General features: G+C 31.4%; 9 protein-coding genes across 9 annotated transcripts; 7 read left to right on the top strand and 2 right to left on the bottom strand.

The window, feature by feature from the left end:
* Positions 1-1,032: 1,032 nt before the first annotated feature.
* On the top strand, positions 1,033-4,062 carry Kpol_505p10 (uncharacterized protein; the record flags this gene model as incomplete). Its single annotated transcript, XM_001644041.1, has 1 exon — positions 1,033-4,062. One exon carries the CDS (start codon positions 1,033-1,035, stop codon positions 4,060-4,062), a length of 3,030 nt encoding a protein of 1,009 aa, XP_001644091.1.
* Positions 4,063-4,444: 382 nt separating this feature from the next.
* On the bottom strand, positions 4,445-5,083 carry YAF9 (YEATS domain-containing protein YAF9; the record flags this gene model as incomplete). Its single annotated transcript, XM_001644042.1, has 1 exon — positions 4,445-5,083. The coding sequence occupies one exon, from the start codon at positions 5,081-5,083 to the stop codon at positions 4,445-4,447; it is 639 nt and encodes a 212-aa protein (XP_001644092.1).
* A 543-nt stretch (positions 5,084-5,626) lies between these two features.
* On the top strand, positions 5,627-6,937 carry Kpol_505p12 (uncharacterized protein; the record flags this gene model as incomplete). The annotated part of the gene is made up of 1 exon (XM_001644043.1): positions 5,627-6,937. The coding sequence occupies one exon, from the start codon at positions 5,627-5,629 to the stop codon at positions 6,935-6,937; it is 1,311 nt and encodes a 436-aa protein (XP_001644093.1).
* A 605-nt stretch (positions 6,938-7,542) lies between these two features.
* Positions 7,543-8,226, top strand: Kpol_505p13 (nucleotide diphosphatase; the record flags this gene model as incomplete). Its single annotated transcript, XM_001644044.1, has 1 exon — positions 7,543-8,226. One exon carries the CDS (start codon positions 7,543-7,545, stop codon positions 8,224-8,226), a length of 684 nt encoding a protein of 227 aa, XP_001644094.1.
* Positions 8,227-9,836: 1,610 nt separating this feature from the next.
* On the top strand, positions 9,837-10,208 carry CYB5 (Cyb5p; the record flags this gene model as incomplete). The annotated part of the gene is made up of 1 exon (XM_001644045.1): positions 9,837-10,208. The coding sequence occupies one exon, from the start codon at positions 9,837-9,839 to the stop codon at positions 10,206-10,208; it is 372 nt and encodes a 123-aa protein (XP_001644095.1).
* A 4,802-nt stretch (positions 10,209-15,010) lies between these two features.
* Kpol_505p15 (uncharacterized protein) lies at positions 15,011-16,543 on the top strand (the record flags this gene model as incomplete). The annotated part of the gene is made up of 1 exon (XM_001644046.1): positions 15,011-16,543. The coding sequence occupies one exon, from the start codon at positions 15,011-15,013 to the stop codon at positions 16,541-16,543; it is 1,533 nt and encodes a 510-aa protein (XP_001644096.1).
* Positions 16,544-17,518: 975 nt separating this feature from the next.
* On the top strand, positions 17,519-18,376 carry CIM1 (mitochondrial HMG-box protein CIM1; the record flags this gene model as incomplete). The annotated part of the gene is made up of 1 exon (XM_001644047.1): positions 17,519-18,376. The coding sequence occupies one exon, from the start codon at positions 17,519-17,521 to the stop codon at positions 18,374-18,376; it is 858 nt and encodes a 285-aa protein (XP_001644097.1).
* Positions 18,377-18,895: 519 nt separating this feature from the next.
* Kpol_505p17 (uncharacterized protein) lies at positions 18,896-20,791 on the top strand (the record flags this gene model as incomplete). The annotated part of the gene is made up of 1 exon (XM_001644048.1): positions 18,896-20,791. One exon carries the CDS (start codon positions 18,896-18,898, stop codon positions 20,789-20,791), a length of 1,896 nt encoding a protein of 631 aa, XP_001644098.1.
* A 490-nt stretch (positions 20,792-21,281) lies between these two features.
* DMA2 (ubiquitin-conjugating protein DMA2) lies at positions 21,282-23,039 on the bottom strand (the record flags this gene model as incomplete). The annotated part of the gene is made up of 1 exon (XM_001644049.1): positions 21,282-23,039. The coding sequence occupies one exon, from the start codon at positions 23,037-23,039 to the stop codon at positions 21,282-21,284; it is 1,758 nt and encodes a 585-aa protein (XP_001644099.1).
* Positions 23,040-25,266: the final 2,227 nt, after the last annotated feature.

The following is a 25,266-nucleotide window of genomic DNA, read 5'->3' on the forward strand; positions in this document are numbered from 1 at the left end:
AATGGAAGGCTATCATTCTAGTTCCAACCAACTAGCATACAAGGTAATAATCTCGATCCCACGTTTCTATTTTTTCCAGGGATAAACACACCTATTAACTAATCAATCATTTATTATAATAATATATCTTAATCCCTGTATTATTTCCCAATATATTACGGGGTTCCACGTCAATCCAAAGAAACAATGGTATGCCAAGGATTGAAATAGAAAACAACAACATATCTATGAAATTTAATTTTTATTAGTATATTTATCAGTAAAGCCAAGACTTTAACATCCAATAAGAACTTTCTGTCATAAAAATTATACCTATATTACAAATATCAAATATATTTAAATCTATTTATTTGTTTAATTATTTATTTACTTATTTATTAATCTATCAATTAGTTTAGTCTATTATACTCGGCTTTTTTTATCATTAAACATATCAACAAACGGCTTTCCCTAAACAGTAACACTACTATCCAACTTAGTTTCAACTATGTAACACTTTTATCCCATTTCTTCATTCTATTTTCCCAACTCTTATACTTACCATTTGTTCGTTTAAGGTACTTTTTACTGTCTTTTAACCAATATGATGACCATATCATCATCCATTTTAGAAATATTCAATATCTATCACTGCCACACCTTAAAAAACTAAAGTACCAGAGAACCGAGCCGAACCGAACCGAACGAAGGTTCGAAATTTCAAACGAGTGTTATTAACACATACATACTTGAGGAATATTCGAATTAATTGATCTATCCAACGTTTGAATAAAGACTTATATAAGCTTATTGGCCATAGTTGTTATTGAGATTGAATTAGTGATTCAAATTGATTTAGGATTTATATCTTATTCTAGGCTTGTTCTATTCTGGGATAGATTACACTACAAAACTGTGAGAAATAGCTTTAGGAAATTACTTATTACCAAGGGGAAGCAAAGAACCAGTTAATTTGGGTTTAGTAATATAGTACAAGTTTAAGTCATTGTAGGGGAAGAACTGCTGTTATTATTGAATTTTTAATATATCTAAATGATTATTGTTCTATCTACCGAGGGTGAAAGAAGGATTGCCATTGTATCTGAATCCTTTGCCTTGGTTTTTAAGCCAGCTTTTAATAAAGAGAAACAGAAAACTGTCTGTAACGTCGATTTGGTTCCAAAGAAGGAACTTAAAAATCAAGGTTTTCAAAAATTATCATCAAATGAAATCTTTGGATTCATAGGTCTAATTGAAATCGATGGGTTGATATTTATTGGAACTATTATTGGGAAGTCCAAAGTTGCTCAACCAATTCCTGGAGAGACTATTAATAAGATCCATGGGGTTGATTTTTTCTGTCTAAATGATTCTACTTGGGATTACATACCAATAGATCAAAATGGTTACCCAACTGATTTTGATAGAGATTCTGCCGAGCTCCAAGCAGCTATCCCAAGACATCCATGCTTTGAATTACGTAAATTATTATCCAATGGATCATTTTACTATAGTTCGGACTTTGATTTGACCTCAACTTTACAACACAGAGGTTATGGAACTCATTCTTTAAGTTCTGATACTTATGAACAAGAGTACATGTGGAATTACTTTATGATGAAGGAAGTTATCCAATTTAGGGATGGGCTAGACTCAGCACCAAGAGAAATATTGGACGATGATGGGTTTTTAACTACTGTCATTTGTGGATTTGCAGAAACTATAATAACAAAAATTCATGAAACAAAAGTCGCATTGACAATCATCTCTAAACAGAGTTGGAAACGAGCTGGTACTCGATATAATGTCAGAGGTGTTGACGACGAATCAAACGTCGCTAATTTTGTAGAGACTGAATTTATTTTATACTCTTTGAAGTACTGCTATGCATTTACAGAAATTAGAGGTAGCATTCCTGTCTTTTGGGAACAAGATACTTCTATGATCAATCCTAAAGTCAAAATTAGAAGATCAATAGAAGCTACTCAGCCTGTATTCGATAAACATTTTGAAAGATTGATCAATAAATATGGATCTGTAAATATTGTAAACTTACTGGCTTACAAAACTTCAGAAATTGGCCTTTCTCAAAGATATAAAGAACAGTTAACAGATTCCAAAAAATTGGCATTAGATCAGGATATCTTTATGACAAATTTTGACTTCCATAAGGAAACCTCTGGGGAAGGATTCTCAGGTGTTAAAAAATTAATACCACTAATTACTGAAAATATGTTGTCTTTTGGCTACTTTTCATATGATGTTAAAGCTAAACAAGTTCTATCAGAGCAGAATGGTGTATTTAGAACCAATTGTTTGGATTGTTTAGATAGAACAAATGTAGCACAGCAGGTCATCTCATATTACTCTTTTAGATCATTTTTAGAGGCATTTAGGTTAATAAATCCAACCGAAAACATCGATGATAGTGAATTTATTACAAAATTAAACATTCTGTGGGCCGATAATGGTGATCAAATTTCTCAAATCTACACCGGTACTAATGCATTAAAGTCCTCATTTAGTAGAAAAGGTAAGATGTCATTTGCAGGATTATTGTCTGATGCTACAAAGTCTGTTAGCAGAATATACGTCAACACTTTCGTTGATAATGGCAAACAACAATCCATTGATTTCTTATTGGGGAGATTACCAAATCAAAAACCAGTGGAAATGTTTGATCCAATGTCACAATATATCCAAAAAAAATTGGAATTAAAAGAAATGAGCTACACCTCTACCGATAAGATGCAAGTATTGGCAGGAACATTTAATGTGAATGCCTCAACAGACGATTCAAATTTATCATGCTGGCTATATCCAATAGGCAATAAATTTGTTCCAGATGTTGTAATTTTGGGTTTTCAAGAGGTAATCGAGTTGTCTGCCACTTCTATAATGAATGCTGATTACTCAAAAAGCTCATTTTGGGAAACAGCAGTTAACAAATGCTTAAATCAATTTGGTGACAAATATTTACTTTTAAGAGTCGAACAAGTAACTTCTCTTCTGATCCTATTTTTTGTAAAAGCTGATAAGGCTGAACACGTTAAAGATGTTGAAGGTGCATCAAAGAAAACAGGATTTGGTGGTATGGCTGGTAACAAAGGTGCTGTTGCAATAAGATTCAATTATGGGGAAACTTCATTCTGTTTCATCAACTCCCATTTTGCCGCTGGTGATGGTAACCTTGAAGATCGTCGTAACAACTTCAATAATATTATAAGAAATATTGTCTTCACACGTTCCAAAACTATCTTTAATCACGATTCTATCTTCTGGTTCGGTGATTTAAATTACAGAGTAAATCTTGCAAACGATTTGGTAAGGTACGAACTCGAAAAGCAAAGACCCAATTATCTTCAAGGTTTATTGAAGTTCGACCAGCTAACACAAGAAATTAAAACTGGGATTATATTTGAAGGATTCAAAGAACCTCCTATAACGTTCAATCCTACTTACAAGTACGATAATGGAACTGATATATATGACACATCTGAGAAAGCTAGAACTCCCTCATGGACCGATAGAATTGTTTATAAAGGTGACAATATTACTCCACTTTCATATTCAGATGCTGCTATGTTAATCAGCGATCACAGACCTGTGTATGGTGCTTATAGAACAACAGTAAAATTTGTTGATGATGAGGTAAAGAACAAATTAATGCGAGAATTACGGGATAAATTCAAAGCAGATAATCTCGATTTATATCCAAAATTGACGAAGATTAAATCTGATGTTGATGTTTCATTTAGTGAAAGTGATCATTCCCAATCTGGTTCACCACTGTTTGATATAACAGAGTCACCTTCAACCGATTCCATCAAAGAAACTTTATTAAAGAATCAAAACAATCTGGGTAAACTTTCACTGAGACCACCACCACCTCCTGCTACAATTATCGATGATACTTTAAGTAACCAAGCCAACGACAGTTATTCTGCTGAGGAAACCGAGGTTGAAAAGAAATCTTTAACTAATCCAATATCGCCAAGCAAGAGTAGACCATTACCACCAGGGTTTTCAAATGAGGTACTTTCAGCACAACCAGCGAATAAAGGTGATTCAAAAGAGAAATGAACATTCTTTGAATTAGAGAGACACCAAGAAGGATATCTTATAGAAAATTACATACTTTATTTAAAATATACATATGATAGAATAAATGAAATTAAAAACAGTGAGTGAGTGCGTTTATATTGCGCAATACGTATCCCTCAGTTCATCTAATGCTGTTGAATAACTATATCAAAGGATCCAAGTATCCAAGCATCGTATTAGGGTGCATCACATGAATAGCTTTCTCGGCAGAAGGTAATTCCATCAACGCAAAACTGGACCTAACGCACATAGATCATTTCTCTATCTACGTATTTTGTCGTCAGACAAGTCTTCAGCTTCATTGTATGGAAGAAACATCATTTTGAATGGGAATGTAAATATTAATAATTTTCATATTCATTTAGTCTTTCAGTTTTTCTGCTATTTTGGACTTTAGATCCTCAATTTCTTTATCAACTTTGCCAATACCTATATTAATTCTATCAATTTCTTCTTGTTCAAGTTGTTTCGAAAATATACAGGATTCTGTTTTATTTGAAGGCAATAGATTACCTGGAGTTCCCATTAAAATTTTAAAAAATTGTTCGTTAGGTTCATTAAATACAATTTCATCATAAAATACAGAACTAATCTCGTCATTTGGTTCTTGTGGAGGAGGAGGTTGATTATTTACTAATTCATAGGGATGTAACCTTAAATGATGATAGAAATTTAACATCTTTTCTCCTGCTTCATCTGCGAAATAAATCTTAATATTAATTTCGAATTCACCCCAACCAGTTTCAGTCAATTCAAAAGGTGGTGCCTCAACTGTTCTAATAGGATTTGGATAGGTATCATGCAATTTAAAGACAACTTTTTTAATAAAATAAGATAAGTCTTCATTCTTAGGACCTTTCACGAAGATAGTCCATAGATGCGTATGCTCCACAGGAGCATTGGGAGGCCTAACAGAACCCAATTTTTTAGCAGAGTTACCATATAATATTGGCCTTGTAACTGATAAAGTTTTAATTCTCTTACTAACTCCTGGAGGCATCGTTAAATAACTACTATTTGGCTATATTTAAACCTTATCAAAAATAAAAAATCGCAAGCAAATCAAACAAATAAGCACAAACACAACAGATACACCTTATCTATCTCTTTCCAAATCTCCAAAAACAATGGCTCTAGTAGTTGGTATTGTTTAAATATACATCTTTAAGTATTCTTTCTTACCATTATCACAACTATTGATATGATATCATTTATCTAGAATTTTTTATAGTTATAAATATCAATATCTGAAATTTGAAAAATTATTCGAAACTGTTCATAAGAAGAATGCTTTAAAGAAGAGATAGAAAGGTTGAAACTGGCTGACATTGGAAGGGTACACATCTGATAGAAGATAATTTAAGAATAAGGTGGTTAGCTTTATTGTTGTTGTGTTTTTTTCTGGATTTGAATTGGTCTATTTTAAGGGTTACACTCAGGATACGTTGTTCAAGAGGAACGAGATTTTATCAAAAGTTTGAATTTGATTTTGAATTTAGATCCTGATTTTAAAAGTTTGTGATCGATTTATTTATTGGGAAAGATGGCTATCAAAACTATTTATATTGCTAGACATGGTTACAGGTCGAATTGGTTACCAAAGGGTCCATACCCTCCACCTCCTACTGGTGTGGATAGTGATGTGCCGTTAGCTGAACATGGTATTAACCAGGCAAAGGAATTGGCACATTACATTTTATCTATTGATAATCAGCCCGAGATGATCTTTTCATCACCATTTTATCGTTGTATTCAGACTACCGATCCAATTGCAAGTTATTTGGAACAACCGATTTATCTAGATCGTGGTATTGGTGAATGGTATAAACCTGATAGACCTGTTATTCCGGAACCTGCACCTTTCGAAGTTTTGGATAGCTTATTCCCTAACAAGATCAGTCCAGATTGGAAGGATACCATTGTTCCAAGCAATAAGGGTGAAGATGAAGATCAAATTTTTGTAAGATGTAAAAAATTTTGGCCAATGTTTATTCAAAATATTGAGACTGAATTTCCAAATATTGAAACAATTCTAATTGTAACACATGCTGCCACGAAAATTGCATTAGGTATGAGTTTATTAAGATTACAAAGCTGTAGGGAGTCAATTGACGAAGATGGTACGATAATAAGGAGTGGTAGTTGTTCATTAGATAAATATGAGTTACTTCAGGCCAAAAATAATGAGGATGAAGATGAAGATCCAGAGAGTATACCGTTCGATCAAAGAGTCTGGTCTATGACCATGAATGGCAATACTGAATTTTTAACTAATGGTGAAGAAATGAATTGGAATTTCCAAAATAAATTCGAAGCCGGTTCAGATGCTGATATTAGAGCAAGAAAACTAGCTGCTGAGCAAGCTGGTAAAAACCTTAGTTCTGGTTTAATTGAAGCTGAAAATGAAGAAAATGAAACTATTTATGTTAGTGTTGATATTCCAAGTCATAATTATAGAGAAAAAACTGAAATTATTAGATCTGAAAATTTGCAATTTTCGGGATTAGAAACTGAACAACCATTGTTCAAAATTGGTGATAAAATTTATCAGGGGGACTGGCGTAAGTTAGTAGGAACTGAACTAGCATTTCCAAATGCTTCACTAACCAAGAAAAATATCGATGAAGAAAATATAAGTTTATCACCAATAAATCAAGTGAAACATGATAAAACAAAGAAGAATTCTAATAGGGAAGAAGAAGAAGAAGACAACGATGAAGAACAAGAGACTGATGAAACTGATGGTGAAGAAGAAGATGATGATGAAGAAGAAGAAGTAAAACAAGAAGCTCCTAGCGAAAAGATCTATAGAATAACAGATAGAATCATTTTAAATGAAGTTAAGCCAATGTAGAATGAAAAATCAAGAGAGAAAGGGAGGATCAGAGATAGAGAACTACCATTTTGAAAATGCGAGTTCATATTAGTTAAATACAAAGTAATCAAATTAAAGTCTACAAACTGAATTGAGTTATATTACTTACTCTCTGCGCAAGTTCAAGACATATACAAAATTCATTAAATAATTAATTAAAAATAGTTTACATTTCTTGATTTGATATTGGATTGAATAGGAAAATAAAATTACTACTCTCAGATAATTGATTAAAGATATTAAAAGGTATCGAATTGAAGTTAAATGTGAAGAGATAGATGTAGTTGCTACTAGTTCAAATGATCTCTTGGGATGAGATTTCCAACCCGTTTTCAATGACTTCCTTATTGGTAAAGATGCAGTTTTAACAATTTAATTCACTAAATAAACCAATCTTAAATTAACGAGAACCCATTAAGTTGATTCTTCTTGCAGGCAAGAGTGTTGCCTAATCAACTGTTTCTTAGTCCATAGCTATATATATATATATATATAGTTCCAATAATCCTGATTACACCTGTCGACGAAACAACAGAGGTGAGTGCATCATAAGAGAAACGATTTCTTTGGAATAAAATAAAGAGATGTCCAACTCGAATTTGATTAATAGAATATGCTCAGAATACGAGGTTATATTAGCCAGTTCATCACCTAGGAGGTATGAAATATTGCATGATGTTATTGGGATTAAGGACTTAAAAGTGATGAAACCTGATTTTGAAGAGGATTTAGACAAGAGTAATTATGTTAACGATCCAATTCGATATGTCTGTGATACTTCATATGGTAAAGCTGAGAGTATTGTTAGATCGTTAAAGAACAAGTCTGACGAGGTTAATAAGAAAAAGCTAATTGTATGTGCAGATACAGTGATTATTGATACTAAAAACAAAATATACGAGAAACCTCAAGAGAAAGAAGTTCAATTGAAAAATCTTAAAAAGTTTTGTTATGAAGAAGAATACATTAAAGTTGTAACTAGTGTTAATATAGTTAAATGGATTGATGCAGATAGATATGATTTTGAACCATTTTATGAAGAGACAAAGATATATTTCGACAAGAACACGCCATTAGAACTAATTGAGGATTATGTTGGAAGTGAAGATGGATTAGAGGTAGCAGGTGGATTTAAAATTCAAGAGATAAGTGGAGCCATGATTAGAGGCATTGAAGGAGATTATTATAATGTCGTTGGATTACCATTGAATAGGACATTGACCCGATTAATATCCAAATTAGATATATCTTCTTCTGTAATAATATAATATGAACTTTACTTCTAATAATTATGGAATAGATAGATAGATAGATGGATAGATGGATAGATAGATAGTTAGATAGAAATTAACGAACAGTTTATAGGAAATGAAGTAGCACGCAGGGGAATCCGATGAAATGCCTAGGAAAGGACCCCAAACTAGACGAGAATGGAATAGATCGATAGAAATCTTGTTAGAGGGATTATTATTCCATTGACACAACCATAACCAAGGATAACGTCAAGAAAGGTCAGGAATCAAGGTCAAGGGCAATATGAAACGTGACAGTTACGGTTCTCTCGGTAGTGTCAACGGCAACAAGTTATAAAACAAGTGTTTCAGTAGACAAGAAAACTATATGGATATTTCGGTTGTGTTGGTATAAAATAAGAATCCAAGCTCTCTAACAATACTAATCTACAACAACAAACACAACTACTGCCTAATCAATCAGCCAGTAAACGATAAAAATTTTTCTAAACCAAAAAGATAAAACAAACACCTTCTTGAATGTATCTCTAAGAGATATCCAACTAAATTTATAGAATTAGTAAGCTAAATTAGACAACATCTACAGCTGCAACTACAACTACAACGACAAGTGCAGCTACAAGTACAGCTACAACTAGATCCAAATATTTAACAGAGCACGTATCAATGATAGTTTCTAACTCAATTAAAAAGATAGATGTAGTTTACGATACTGGGAAACATCGCTTTAGAGATACCAAAATCAATCAATGGATAGGTAATCTGTTATATAAACGAGATATCCGATGTAATGATCCATTAGAAGTTGTCCAGTGCTACTAAACAAACTAGTTATCCTACAATTAACTTAACAGGTTTTCCTCCCCCGTTTAGAAGCAATTTGACACTCTTGCTCTAACGAATTGGTGATGAACTTGATGAAAAAAATTTTTTTTTCGTTTCTTGTACTTGTAACTGTTGTTGTTGTACTTGTTTCTGTTTCTATTTCTTGAACTGCATACAGTTTCTGCTATTGCTATTACTATTACTATTACTATTGCTTTTACTTTTACTTTTACTTTTACTATTACTAGTTCAACACCATCGTTACGTAACGTTACAGTGCTGTAACAGGTGAAGAAGAATATCGAGTTCATATATGCTTGCTGCCACTGTACTGCATAAACTATATCCTCTATCGTTGTTGTCCCATCCAGCTCATCGTCAGTTCTTTAGTTCTTCAGTTTTATAGACTTTGACTTTTGACTTGTAATTTTGATTTTGATTTTGATTTTGATTTTGACTTAGACTTTGACTTTAGACTTTAACCTGGATTTGGTTTTGGTTTCGATTTCGATCTCGATTTTGATTGTGTATTATACTACTACTGGTACTGTTCTTGCAGGTAGATAGACGTTATCAAAATTTTCTTTCACGATCTCTATAGAACAACTCTTGCTCAAGATCATATATATAAGCAGTGTTTTTTTTTTGTATATTCTTACAAGGTTTCGAAATTATTGATTTTTTTTGTCGTTTGTAGTTTCTGTTTATATCCTTGTTTGTTTATAGCATACCAATATCAATTGTCAATTCAATTAATATAGCACATCTACAAACATTGTTTAAATTCACGAAGGAAAAAAATGTCCAAGGTTTATACTTATCAAGAAATTGCTGAACACAACACCACTGAATCTTGTTGGATTGTCATCGATGGTAAAGTTTACGATACTACTAAATTCTTAGATGAACATCCAGGTGGTGATGAAATTATTTTGGATTTAGCTGGTCAAGATGCTACTGAATCATTCGAAGACATTGGTCATTCTGATGAAGCTTTAAAAATTTTGAAAAAATTATACATTGGTGATTTAGACAAGACAAGCAAACCTGTTGAAGTTGTTTCTGCTTCCTCTACTACAAGTGAAGAAGCTTGGCAAGGTAATGCTAACTTGGTTATGATTATTGCTGCTTTGTTTTTCGCTGTTGCTTATTACATCGCTAACAACAAATAAGTTATCATAATTTGTTAGTTAACCATAATTGTCTTTTCATAACTGCTACTTTTTTATTTATTCTTTTGTTCTGAATTTTATTATCATTCAATTTAATTCAATTCAATTGGTATTGTATTGCCTTCTTAATATAATTCTAACAAATTTGATGCATCTTCAATTCATGAATACTCTTCCCACATCATCAATGGTGGTTTAGTTTGTATACTATATCTATATCTATATCTCTTTCTATATATTATTATTATTGTTACTAAGATTTATACTATATCCAAGTTATCTATTAACTTTAATCCAATGCTTTTAATTCTATTAACTATTTCTCATTCAAGCCATATTCAATCGATACTTCTTTATTGGCATCGTCCTAGCATTATTTCACCATTATGTATAATTAGAAGCCATAACCTCTATATGAGAACGGTGCTATTTCTGTCTTAGTCATCTTTATAGAATTTTGCATAACTAATCATATCGATTCCATTGGTGATCACATCAATTAGCCGGACAATGTCCACGGTGACTAATCCATAGTCACTAATGTCATGAATCTGAGATTTAATTGATTCAAATACAACAAAATGAACAATTGAAATGAATATTTGGGGTTCATTACAACGATCATCAAAACCTCTATTTCAACCGACAATGTCATCTGGCAAAATGTAAAACCGGAATTTGCTGGCGCTATAACTGGAATCATTAAGATATCAATCACGTCATATATCAAATAAGCAAGATAACAGAAGGTAAGAAAAAAAATATTTTCATTTGAGAATTCTGGCTCATCTCAAAATTAATCAGGAAATCCTTCCATTATATTTTTGGGGAAACTTTAAAAGAAACACATCAGCATACGTCATTTACAAACGTAAGGGACAAGAGTACAAAATTAAAGGTTTCAATTAAACTTTGCAATTGTAAATTGTATTGAGTCTTTAGAAAAAATCTCTGTAGGTTCATTAACAAATTTGAGCTCATGTACTATTTTAAGGCTGCTTTACATTTTTGCTGTATAGAATCATCATTATGCATTAAACTGAATCTTGACATTTTTGGATATCCTTAGATCAGATTACATAACAAACTGTTCTGAAGAGCTGTTTTTTAAAAATGCCAATGAACTTCTGTACATGTCATACCATGATCAGTTACAGGTCAAAGCATATATCACACATTTTGTGACTAGTCATGTACCTTTACCGTCCATAACCGAAGATAATGTCCTAAACTTAATCTTAACAACTATAGTTTAATTTTTTATTATTCATAATCATTTATTTTAGTCATCTAATAATGAATTCTTGAACACTGAATTAATAAATGATGGATGGGGGCAATCAAAAATTATTTTTGAATCATAATAATGAATCAATAGTATATTATTATATAGACTAAAAATTAATAAGAAATAGATAACTTTAATCAAAAAGAATAAGAAAAAGTATTAGCAAATGCTAACATATTCATTTAACGAACCAAACATGACTCGACTAATGTTAAAATGTGTACTGTCAACTCATAGTTATTGTTTGACCGGTTTCACTACCAGATTAATTAATAAACTATTAATAACGTAATCCTTGGTTAACAATTCGTGAGAAAGACTACGCAAACTTACATATAGGAATAGTAAGAGTAACAAGAAGTTACCATTTTATTGAGAAATAAAGCGAACTAAGGACTTATAGGAGAGACTTCGGTATTCTAAATTTAGGTTTCCATACTAAACCAAAATTTTGTATCTTTTGTAACAAGAAGGAATCTCAAAATTCCATTGTATCAAAAACCAATATCTGGAGCTGATTCTGTGCTAACTTATGCGAACGATAGCCTTACACCGGCGTATCTTGACTTATCATTAGTTTAAAGCAGAATATCTCTATCAAATGTTAAAAAAAAACTCTTGGCAAGTATAATTAGGTAACGATGTTGAAAGTAAAAGCAGTGACGGTATCAGGACAAAAAGTTGAGGTTACAGATATTTCTCACTAGTAATGTAATTTATTAGTCAAGTGATGGTGAATTAGCTAAATATAAAAAATTGATTCCCCCCATCGTCCAGGATAGGAGATTCTTCTTCCTGCAAGGAAAGAAAGTTCTGCCAAAAAGGAGAAGGAAATAGGCGTTATAGACCGTTGGTAGCCGCTCCCTGCGTCGAGCACTGAGAAGCGAAAAAAAAGCCGACTCCCGGTTCCACCAGAGAAAGTTGGCAGGCGTATTCATGGAACTCGCGCTTCAACCTTACCCCTCCGTCATCGGGTGAACTTAATAGAAAAATAAATAAAAAGCAAACTAAAGGGCGGGAGAGAAGAGAAAGAAAAAAACATTAGAAGATGAGAAAGTCCACGCGCTTCCTTAGATAGGATACTGGATGACGGCCGTGCCTTCTGCGGTTTATTCTCCCAATTGAAACAAAAAAAATTCTCCAAGTAAGTCTTGCCAGAATCGTTGGTAATTTTCTTTGTGGCAGTATTTTTTAAAGAACGAAGAAATGTACAAAGAAAACATATTAAAAAAATATTACACGCAATTACATTATTGTTTCGTTTATTTCTTTTTTTTTACTAAAAATGTTTTCTAGATCTCTAACTTTTTTTCTTTAATTTTTGTGTCAGTGTACTTCTCAAGGTTTGAATCCCCTTCCCCTTCCTTCATCCACTGACGGGATTCAATGCCGGAAAGCAATCCCTAATGACGTATTTGCGGTTTGTAAGCACCGATACTTCTGCAAAAAGTTCGAAAGAACAAGTAGTGCTCAAGCAAACATATGAAGCATTCCAAGAGCAGCGAAGGTTTTTTTTAAAGCAAGCTTCGTAATATAATACAATAAAATATAAAATATATATGTGCTATGTACACCGTTTTCTCTTCAAGCATTATTCTTTCTATCATCAATACCAACCCCAAACGGACCTATGTTGAGCTAACCTTCCACCACCACCACCCCCTTCTCCCTTCAAAGAATATTCTTTCTGTAAAAGTTGGCAGAATTATCGTCTTTTTTTGTTGTATTTCTTTTTGTTCTCTTTCCTATATGGGTTCGAAACACCCCCCAGGTAGAGTTATTTTCACGACAGAAAAACTCCCTAAGGCATTTTTGATTTCAAACGATGACGAACACCTATTATATTAGTTTTCCAATTACTAAAATGATTCTTAACTCTAGGTTGCCAATTAGCTCTCTATTCGTCTTTCTCAGCCTTACTCTTCCCTTGTCATCGCCACACACTCAGAAGTGTTGGGTTAAGAAGTTGTGACAGTACCAAACAAATAGCCATTTCCACTAGCACTGTTATTTGATTATTGTTTCTCTCTCTATATACAGGCATGCACTCCTTTCCTTAGCATTGTCTACCGAATAACTGTCGTATGCCAATGCATTGGCGTTATTAGTTTCTTACCTGTACAAGTTAGAGAGAGCGAGACAGATTAAACACACACACGCAGGCTTCGTATTTATTCTGATTGTTCTCTTGGTTGTCTGTGGGGATGTCGAGGAACTACGAGTATCAGAGGGAATTATGCTATTTTATTTTCTTGTGATATATTTCACGCACTAGTTTTGAACAGCATCAAGTTGCTGTTAATTTATGTATGTTTCTGGTAGACCAAGTTAGGTTTCTCCTTTTGTAATTTAACGTCATTTCTCTCAAATGACAGCCGCAATATCTTATAGTAATCATCTCAATGGTATTATACAATATTTTATTTTCCTTCAATTTACTTAACATACCATTCAGCTTCGACCTTATGTAACCTTTAATGTCAGTTTTTTTCTTTAATTATTCATGAAGTTTATTTTTAAGTGATTAATAAAATATTACATATTATTATTACACTTGGCCAAAATGACAACTTTTCTTACCGTTTTCATTCTGTACAGTTCAACCTCATTGATAGATGTTGCTAAGATTGCTTCAACGTTTTTTCTTTCAATAATTCCATACAGCATGGATGGAGTTTGTGTTTCATTGCCCCAAGTAACACTTATTTGAGAAATAACACTAGCAGTAGATATTACTTTATATTTTTGTAATGGGTTAGTTATTTCATAAATAATTAGGAGCATTTTAATTTATTCTTGACCCTTTTTAAGTTCTCAATTAACTTTCAGTTAGACTACATCTGCATAGTTCTGAGTATATTGTTACCAATTAGGATAACAGATACGATCGATCGGATTAATATTCGCCTATGCAGAAATTTCTTGTATGAAATACTCCAGAAACTAAGTGACTTAACCGACAAGGGCACTTATGTGCTTTAGTAATATCCTCTTAAGTCTCTACTTAGTGTCTTTAATACTCTTATTGTTCAAAATTCAAAGAAATACATGATTCAATACTCGTGTCTACTAGTCTAAATATCCAAAGAAGCATTTACTAATTAAGTTTAATGTGGTTAGTCATGCTAGTCATCTATGTCTAGTAATTCGGCCAGACTCCCACTCCCATACATATAAAGATTCATAAATATAGACAAATAGATATATATATACATATATATATATATATGGATGGTATCTTAATTAATGTTTCATCTAATTTCCATTTTAATATTAACACTATTATTTTTAATATACTTTTTAGTTAATATTGATGAATACAACTAATAATACTTTGATGAAAATATTAATAAGCCATACAAATATCATAAAGAATTTAATCCAAAATAATTCGTAACATTAATTTTAACATTTCAAAGTTGGTAATTTTGTTATCCAAATTGTGACCTTTAAGTAAATTACGTCGTTAACATTTAATATATTCAACATACATTACGCAGTTTTAAAAATTGATATGAACAAAAAGTCAAGAAAAATGTCAGAAATTAAAAGAAACAATTTTATTAATGTTCCTTTACAGTTAAGTAGCTACAACAATTATATACAACAGTCAACAGAACAAGATCAAGAAGATGATTTTAGTGAGATCAGTATCAATAAGATTTATTTTATTAAAAATGAAGAAACCAGTTCAATTGAGTTAGGTGAGAGATCTCCGGGTGTCAATGAATTGGATGAATTAAATTCTTTTTTTCCAATGTTCAATTTTTTTGAGAACATGGATAAAAGAGATTCATCTGGTTCACCAATACTGAATATCCAACAAGATAATGCCATTAAGGGGGGTCAAGATTATAAAGGAAGTGATAGTCTTTATTCAGATGATTCCTCAAATAAGGTAAATATATCTAGCAGTTGGGAAAACAATGAAGTTCTATATCCATTAACTTCAACTTTCTCAGGTCAAAAGGTATGGCCTAATATTGATACTAGAAGAGAATTTTCTTCAAACAATGATGCTCAAAGAAAGAATGTTAAGTGTTTAGAAACTAGTATAAAGAAAGAATCTCCAACCAATTCAAGTGAGAATGAACCTCTATTGGCACTAAATAATAACAATATGGCAAAAAATGATGTTAATTTTATAGTAAACCTAGATAAGGTTTTGAAAAATGATAAATTACTTGATTGGAATTTTGACTTTGAAAAAGAAATCAATAGGCAATATCCAATTGTTATCTCATCTTCTCAAGAAGGTGATATATCTCCAACGCACCCTAATTTAGAGTATTCTAATAAGCAACCTTCAAATCCTAGTGTTGTTAATAAATTACTAATGAATATTCAGAAAAGAACAGATGACACTCAAGGTTCTAATGGCGTCAACCTAATATCTTTAGATTATTTGAAGAGAAATGACTCTAATGTTTCCCAAATTTATAAAAATAATATGGGAACACAGGCAGGTGAGAGTGACAGTTCTTTTAGTCTCAGCACATCAGAAGAAAGTAGGCAATCTTTAATAGGAGGATTTGGAAAATTCAGTTCTTTAGATTCCAGTTTAACTAACTCTGAAAATAGTGGTTTTGATCTGTTAGTACCTAAACAAGAATTAATGGAAGAAGTAGTCGATAAAAGGCAACATAAATGTGCTTATTGTGATAAACGATTCAGTCAGACGGGTAATTTGAATACACATCAAAGATTGCATACAGGTGAAAGACCGTATGAATGCCACATCTGCAACAAGAGATTCTCCAGAAAGGGTAATTTGACAGCCCATGTTATAACCCATAAAAAATTGAAACCATATATCTGTAAAGTTGATGGTTGCAATAAAAAATTCACACAATTGGGTAACATGAAAGTTCATCAAAATAAGTTCCATTATGAAACTATTTTGAGGCTTTCAGATTCCTTTAATAAGGAGGAGTCCAAAGAATACTTATCTAAAGAAGATTCGGAAACATTAAAATATTTCAGAACCATATATTCACATCCTAGCAGAGGTAAAAAGAAAGATGGTACCTTAGACATTGAAAAATAAACCCAAATATTATTAAAATAATTAAAAATATTGCACATTTGTAGCAATTTAATTATTATTGTTTCATTATAGAAAAAAAAAATACACTGTTAACAATACATCTAATTACATTTTATTGATCTTTCAAAAAAGAATATGAACATATATTCTCATCATTAGCATCTGAAGAAGTTAATAGAAAACAAGTACATTATTGATTATCTCACTTTATTCATTTTTACCATTATATTTTCTTTTAATTGTCATTTTATTCTAATCAATTAGTTCCTTCGTTTTGCTACTACTGCATTAAATGGATATAATTTAAATTTACATTCACTCATTACCAACACTTAAAATAAGTGTTTGAATTTTGTCATAATAAATATATATAATTTTTATATCATTACCAAATTATTTCATTTTATTATATTCATATTTACTTTTTACAACTTAATACCATGGTTATGACTATTTATGATTATTATAATGATTGTAATTATTATTAATTGCAATCAAACTTTTATATACTCAATTGCTAAAATGATCCTATTTATAAACAGAAGTATAATAATGACACACAGTGGAATTATATCATGTAATTAATCATCTCATCGAGTTTCAAATCAATTTCGTTCTATTGTTAGTAAATAACACGAAACACGAATAATAATTAATTTTAATTTTTTTAACGTGTATCAACACAACCACACTATAAGTATAAGAAACATAGATCAAGATCTATCTTTCTGAGCAGTGGTTCATACTTGATTAACAGGATCAACCCTTGAGATATATCCAATTGAACTTTTTGTGAATAAATTGTGGGATCTATTTGGCGTGTTAAAGGTTCTTCTAGTTTCTAGACGCCAGAGAGACATTATATACTAATAATACAAACCTAATACTTTCTAGATTAGTCTTAAAAAAAGAATTGAAGGACAAGAGATATATAAAGATAGAGATAAAACAAGGAAGGATCAACAATCAGTGATAATGAAGATTTCTTTATCTTTAAAAGCTCAATTGAATGATTCAATTATATTTTCGCAGAAAAGCTATTTAAAACCAAAATTAAGAATACCTTCTACCGCTTTCCAATTTTATTATCAGGTTCAAATGCATGATTTGTTGAGAAATTCTTATTCTACTAAGCAAGAAATATTAAGCTTTGTAGATAAGAATACCCATTTCAGAAGATTTATCCGTGACGAATGGAATACCCTCTCTACTACAAGAAGAAGATTATATGCTGCCTTATATTTCCATGTTTTAAAAATTGATTATTCTAATCTTAATGAAATCGAATTGGCTAAAATAATGGAAATCCCAACACCAGCAATAAGTCCATATATGTTATTCAGAAGCAAATATAAAGAAAAGTTTGATTTAGCATGGAGGGAAGAAAATTCTAAAAGTGAAATAACTATGAAGAACAAAACCTTAAAACCAATGAAATCAAGAAGCAATAACAACAAGATTTTTTTCAAAAGAACCGTTAGTAGTTCCATTAAATTGGAAAAGGGAAATAATCAATCAACATCAAATATAAAACCAATAATTGATTTTGCAAGAAGATTTGATAAAATGTGTAAAGAATGCAAACAAGTCTGGAATAATGACATTTCAAATGAACAAAAACTACAGGTACGTAACAAATGGGAGACCCAGAAAATCGAATTCAAAAGAATGATCGATAAAGAGATCGAATATTTAAAATCAACTATCGATAAAATAACAACGTTGAATCCAAATGAGCAAAAATTATTAATTGGAACCAATTTAAATTCATTGTTGAACGATGGAAATAAATTTCTGTCATATTCGTTTCAAAAGAAGAAGAACCACGATTAATTAAGTAGTTCACAATAGTGATACCAAATCAGCCTAATAATATTCATTAATATATATCATTCCATTAAAAATCAAGCGATCATTATTCAACACGATAAGAAGGTGGAAGAAGAGGAAATTCTTCAATTTGTAAATAAAGAGATTTATCACTGAGTGATTCAATCAAATACATACATATATATTCATTATATAACATCAATCCTTATGGTTAATATACAATATACTTGTACAATGTTCCAGCCGATTTTTTTATTGTAATTGTATCTAATACTGACATTCAGCGATGATATCAAAATTTATCACCATAAATGAATTTTAACCATTTTAAAAACCAATTGGCTTCCATTTAACGTGATTAGTTTAATGAAAATGTCCTAATGGATGAATATCAGTTGAATATCTAGACTACATAGAGCTCATGGTATTGTAGAGTTGGCTGCTGAACGGATATTTCAATTGTATGGTTATTAAGGTACGTTTTTTCCCTTAATAAAGATTACTCCTCATAGTAGTAGAACAATGTCAGAAGCAAATAATGAGTCGGTAACTTCTGCTGACCAAAAACAATCAAACACTGGAATCATGAAAGCTAGTGCTACAAATACTGATGGAAATGAAGCACAACCTTTATTAGGTTCATCGAAAGTTGCTGCAAGAAGTCATCCTACCAGGGTTATTGGTGGTAACAATAGTCATCAGAGTAATAATGATAGTATTTCAAGGTCAAGTCAACAACCAATTGGTAGAAGTAATGAAAACTTACAATTCAACTTGTTAAAGATTTTAAGGAGTTATAAGTCATTTATTAGAGTAATAAGATGGATTTCAGGTATATCCCTTGTGATTAGTATCGTATGGTTTATTATTACCTTGATATCAGATTTTTTCTTTGGCTTAGATTCTTTAATTGGATTTAAAGATGGTGATAATAGTTTTAATGAAATTGTATTGATATTGGTTTCCACTGTTGCAAATTATTCAACGTTGGTATTCAATAGATTAGGGTTTTACTCATCTTTGGATTTAAAATTAAATATGGTTCTATTTATTTTATCAGGGATAAATTTATTAATCATATGCTGTAATAGATATATCAACAACAGAGTTGGTTTATTGAATATTCTACCAATAGTTTGGGCAGGTACTTCTTTTCTTATTGGAATAGTTTTTGAGTGGTACTTATTACACTTTAATAGACAGGTTTTGAAGGAATGCGCCTCTGACGACGACGACGACTTAATAGGAATTTCATTAGGTTCTTTTGAAAGTAACGAACCCTTAAGTATACAGAGGCTCTCATTTGTTAGAAGCATGCAATCTCATACTTTAACCGAATGGCTATATATAGGGTTGAGAAATTTAATAAAAATTCTTCTAGTAGTTTTTATTGCACTTTTTACTTTGAATACAATGCTATATGCTTGGGATATAAGTGTTTTAACGAAAAATATTACCAATATAAAAAACTCAGAAGAATCTTATGAGTCATTCCATTGGATTGATGAGGCACACTCCTATAAATTACACATTAAATGTTATGGCGATGTTTTTAATAACGACACAGCTCTTCAACCGGTTGTTTTATATGAGCATGGTGGTTACGATACAGGATATACGTCTACAAATTGGATCCATGATTTATACCAATTAAATGAGGTCGAGAGATACTGTACTTATGACAGACCTGGTTATGGATTAAGTGGTTCACCACCGGCGCCTTTATCTATATCTCTCGTAGCTGACGCATTATCATATGCCTTACTAGAAGATGCAAAAATTACAGGTCCATTTATCACTATAGGTTATGATATTGGTGGATTATTTTCTCAAGTATTTTCAGCAAAGAACATCGATAGAGTTTCTGGAATTTTATTGATAGATTCATGGACAGAACATCTATTACTTCGTGAGAAATATCCAGATCTCATTACGGAGGATTCTCCATTTCTAGAGGTAAACGCTGATAATAATAATAATACATCAATTTATTTTCAAGATTGGCATAGGGAATTTAGACTATTTAAGAACGGGTTGCTTTCCACTTTAGGGTTAAGCCTACAAAAATCTTGGATTTTTAATAGAAGAGGCTCCATAGATCGTATCACTGGAAGTGATATGAAGTACCAGGGGAAGTTCATAAGAAATAAATTCCTAGAAAGTATTACCAGTACTGTTTTGAGCTTTAGGGACGTAATAAATAGTAGAGAAACATTAGAAAATGCCAAGTTGAGCGTAGTGAGTTCCAAAACAATGGTTCAGAAATCACCCTCTTGGGCTAATTGGCAGAGAGAATTGACGAAAATATCAAAAAACACAAGGGAATGGAAAATATTTGATGGTGGTCATGATTATTATAAGCATGCCGATGGTATACAACAAATCCAGCAAGTATTGATAAGGCTATTATCAAAGTAGCATTCAGGGACTCAGAGAGTAATATACGACATGGTTAATGACAATAGAATAGATATATATATATAATTTCAGGATTGTGATTGTAAATATATGCGATATTATGTACTGTGTACAAATAACATACTTTATGTATCAATCATCCAAAATAAAATGTAATTGCCAATACTTTTACAAATATATCATTATGAGAAATTTATATGAAATACATATGACTGGACTAGAAATTTATTAACAAATTCCGTATGTAAAATATGCTTTTTTTTTATTTTTCAATGTTATAGGTTTTAAATGTATCATTAGTAATCGATTGTAAGAATTTCCAAATTATTGATCTAAGACTATAAGATATGACGTATAATCGTGGCCTAGTAATGCTGGTCATCAACTGTTTGAAAATTTCTTATATTGTATTTTAGGTAACCGAAATCTTAAATTCATAAAAAAATATGCAATAAACGCTTTTTAGATTTCTAAGATCAGATTATAATAGTCATTCTGTACCTTCTGCATCTTCATCATCCATATCAATATCATCATCTTCATCGCCGTCATCGTCATCACTTTCGGATTCACTGCTACTCTCTAACGAAGCTTCCAAGTCACAACTAGATCTACAGTTTGGACATACAAATTGTGGGTACGACATCATAACCAACCTTCTTATACAATGAAAATGCCAGCTGTGAGAACATGGTGAAATAAATATAGCTTGGCAAGGTTTGATTGCTGATAGACAGATTGAACAATCTTCTTCCTCTAAACCTACAGTTAACTTTTGTAAATTTCTAATTCTCTGTAAGGCTTCCTTATTGAACGCATTTGCCCTTCTTTTCCAAGATTTATTTAATTCGACTCTCATTTTAACACAACGATAAATTTCTTCAGTGCCTCCACGGAAGTCCATGCCTAATTGTAAAATATCACCATCTTGTAATAAGGTATCCTTTGATAATGTTGCTGCTGGTGCTAATCTTTGGTGATTTAAGAATGTACCACTTGATGATTTTACATCTTTAATGTACCAATTTCCTTGCGAATCTACTTTAAAGCAACCATGAGTTCTTGAGACGACTTTAGATTTAAAAACCACAGGATGATATTGTTCAGGAATTTTCGAGATAGCTTCCCTGACACGTTCTGTATAACGACCAATAACAAGCTGAGAACCTGGACCAGCGGTTCTAATAACAGGATCAAAAAATAGACCTGGATTTGATGAAGTAGAATTGTCGATAAAAGGTGTTAATCTGATGCTGAACAAACCGTTTTTATCCTTTCTTTGTTTTATTGATTCTGCATCAACTTCTTCTGGAGAACGACCAGTTCTAGGTAAATCTAAATCTAATAAAGCATCAGGATTTTGTTGATCAGCCGCATATATATAATGACGTAAGTTTCTTAGAGCATTGCTACTATCCAAATTAATATCATTAATAGAAGAGTCGTGATGATTTAAATTACTTGTTGAAAAGTTTGCAGAATTACTATTATTATTGTTATTAATATTGCTGGAGGTCGAATTATTGATGCCAGAATTTGAGATACCCAATGGGGAAGTGGAAAATACACCCAAGATATTTGCATTAGCATTATTTGAGTTATCATTATTTGAATTTTCAGTATATGAAATGTTAATATTTTCATTTGGGCCAGTTAATGATAAAGAAATTGGTAGTTGGTAAAAATCGTTATTTCCAGTAGTAGCTGCAGATAAGGAAGCACTATTCAACAAATTTGATCGTGAAGAGTCATTTTCATTTCTACTAGTGTTATTATTATTATTATTATTATTATTATTATTACTATTACTATTACTATTATTGGTATTCGAACTATTATCATTAGAATTTGCCGATGTACGAGTTAAATCAGAATTTGAATTATTATTACCGTGAGAGGTTTGTCTTATTCCAAAAGTATTTAACAGCATGTTTAAACTTGAACCTCTTCTCCTTGTAGTCGTGCTTGTAGTTGTTGTATTTGTAGTAGTCGTTGAACTGGAATTTGAATTTGTAACCGTATTTGTATTCGTATTAGAATTTGAGTTAACAGAATGTTGATGTGAAGTGAAATAATTAGTATGATTGCCACTTCCACTATTATGAGAGTTATTATTATTATTACTATTACTAGTATTACCACTATTGCTGCCACTCAAATTGATAGTACTGTTATTATTACTACCACTGTTGGAAGAAGGTACAGGTATTGCAGCCCCAGTAGGTAAAAATGGTCTTTGAGAAAACATTATCGTTTCTATCTATATCAATAACCAAAAATAATTAGACCTGCCCAAGTATATATCTAGATTTTGGAACTTGCTGTCACACCTTGATGAATTCAACAACAAATTTTTCTTTCTTGATCTCTCTACTTTCAGTTTCAGTTTCAGTTTCAGTTTCAGCTTCTAGTTTTTGATTTCAAAAATCGAGAGAGCCCAATTAGTACTGAAAATTATCCAAAAATTCAATAAGAAAGCTTTAAGGCTTTGAGGAGAACCAGAAGTTGAAAATGGGAAGGATCTATAAATACACACAGACACACAGACACACAGACACACACAGACCCACAAAATACAGATGAAAAATCTTCTTGTTTTGTAAAGGAGTGTAGGATTTGATTTTGTCTTGTCTTGTCTTGTATAAGCTCTGGATCAGTGCAACTCGAGATCGAAAAGAACTTAGAACTGGAAAAAATATCTTACAATAAAGGAAACTTTGATCAAACTGATCTGAACCTTCTGTAAATAAAATCACACAAAAAGAAGATCACCACAATTCAAGTACACAATAAAAATGGTAACTCTAGTCAACAGATGTTGTCACCCACCACTCACTGATTTATGATCAAATCAGTATTAGAGAGAATCGGAAATGGTTGTGACTACAAAAATCACTAACGGTTAACAGTTAGGTGTTATTTATCTTAAAGTAGGATAAATATCACAGAAATGTATCTTTGAATTACAACAACAACAACGATATTGACTAAACGAATCAGTTTAGTTTCAACAGCCAGCGATAATGATATGATATTGTGTTGTGGTTTGTTATATTCTCCTATTTTACACAAATCTTAGTGTAAAATAAAACTAATTTGTAAAGAATATTTATATTTATATTTATCTTTATTTATATATATATATCTTTATCTGTTTCAAACAATACTTACTTTTTAAATAGATTTGAACCAGAAGATATACAGATAGAGTTACACTCTAGACTATAATTCCAAAATGTAATAAAGGTTACTGTTGGATAAAAAGGAAAGGCTAATTAATAATTTAGAAAGTAGTATTAGTGAAACTTTCTTATTCTTGTCTTTTGAGGTTTCTGAGTGTAAAGAAACGAAAAGAACAAACCTGACTATAACAAAAATTATAAAATAAACAATATCCAAACCACCACTTACAACTGCAACTGCAACTCCAAAAACTATCCCAATCTTATTATCTCAGGGGTACACGATTTAATTACAAAGAAGACAGATATATATAAATACAATTTAATATTGTACAAGAATTCTTGAATCGAACCATGCATTTTAGGTCGACTATTCTAAATATATATATATCTATATATATAAATGTCTATTGTTGAAATTGTAATAGCTTTGCTAATTGGATATGTATCAATCACTGGCTTTAATCTCTTCAACTATGGGATAAACCATACACTTCTCAAAACTTCCATCCTTCACAGTGTTCCGACGTAGTGATCTCTTTACAAGAATGTGATGCAAGTACAAGAGACTAATCTTAAACTTATCGTTCAACTAGTCTTAGTCAAATATCTGATGCATGGTCATCAACTAAATTCCACCGAAGATAAAACAAGATATCCTATGGCTCATCCTTCAGTTTATTTTCTTATATGAATTCTTTGTTTCAAGTCACCAAAAAAGAGCCATCTAAGGAAACGATTTTGAAACCATGTGGTTTCAAGTAATGATACAGCATTGTTTTACGTTCAGAATCCAAGATACACCATCATGTTAGATACAAATATTGACTTAATTGTTCTTTCATCTTAATATTCACCAGTCTTTATTAATTATAATATAATGAATACACACACAGATATATAGATATACAAATTTCGCAACACAGTTAAGTTTAAATCTTGATGATGACAATAATTTCAAATGTTATTGTAATGATTTCAGGTAATATATATTGTTAAGAAAAAGATATAAGAATATTATTTATTTAAACAGAATAGAATAAATAAAGAAAGATAAAGTAAAAGGGACATGAAATGAATGGGAGTCTATGGAATAAGAAACTCATCTTTTAATTTAAATTGAATTTGAATTTATCCCTCTAAGAATTAACATGAAGATGACATAATATATTATAATAATGTTAATGAAAAAAAAGGCACCAGCACTACCACCTCACCTACACTCTTCTAACACATGTATATATGTTGCCTGTTAAATAAGTGTAATGGATCAGATCAAAAAGCCAACTACAA

This window comes from Vanderwaltozyma polyspora, genomic scaffold (assembly GCF_000150035.1).
Source record: "Vanderwaltozyma polyspora DSM 70294 KpolScaffold505 genomic scaffold, whole genome shotgun sequence".
In the NCBI taxonomy this organism is placed as follows: Eukaryota; Fungi; Ascomycota; class Saccharomycetes; order Saccharomycetales; family Saccharomycetaceae; genus Vanderwaltozyma; species Vanderwaltozyma polyspora.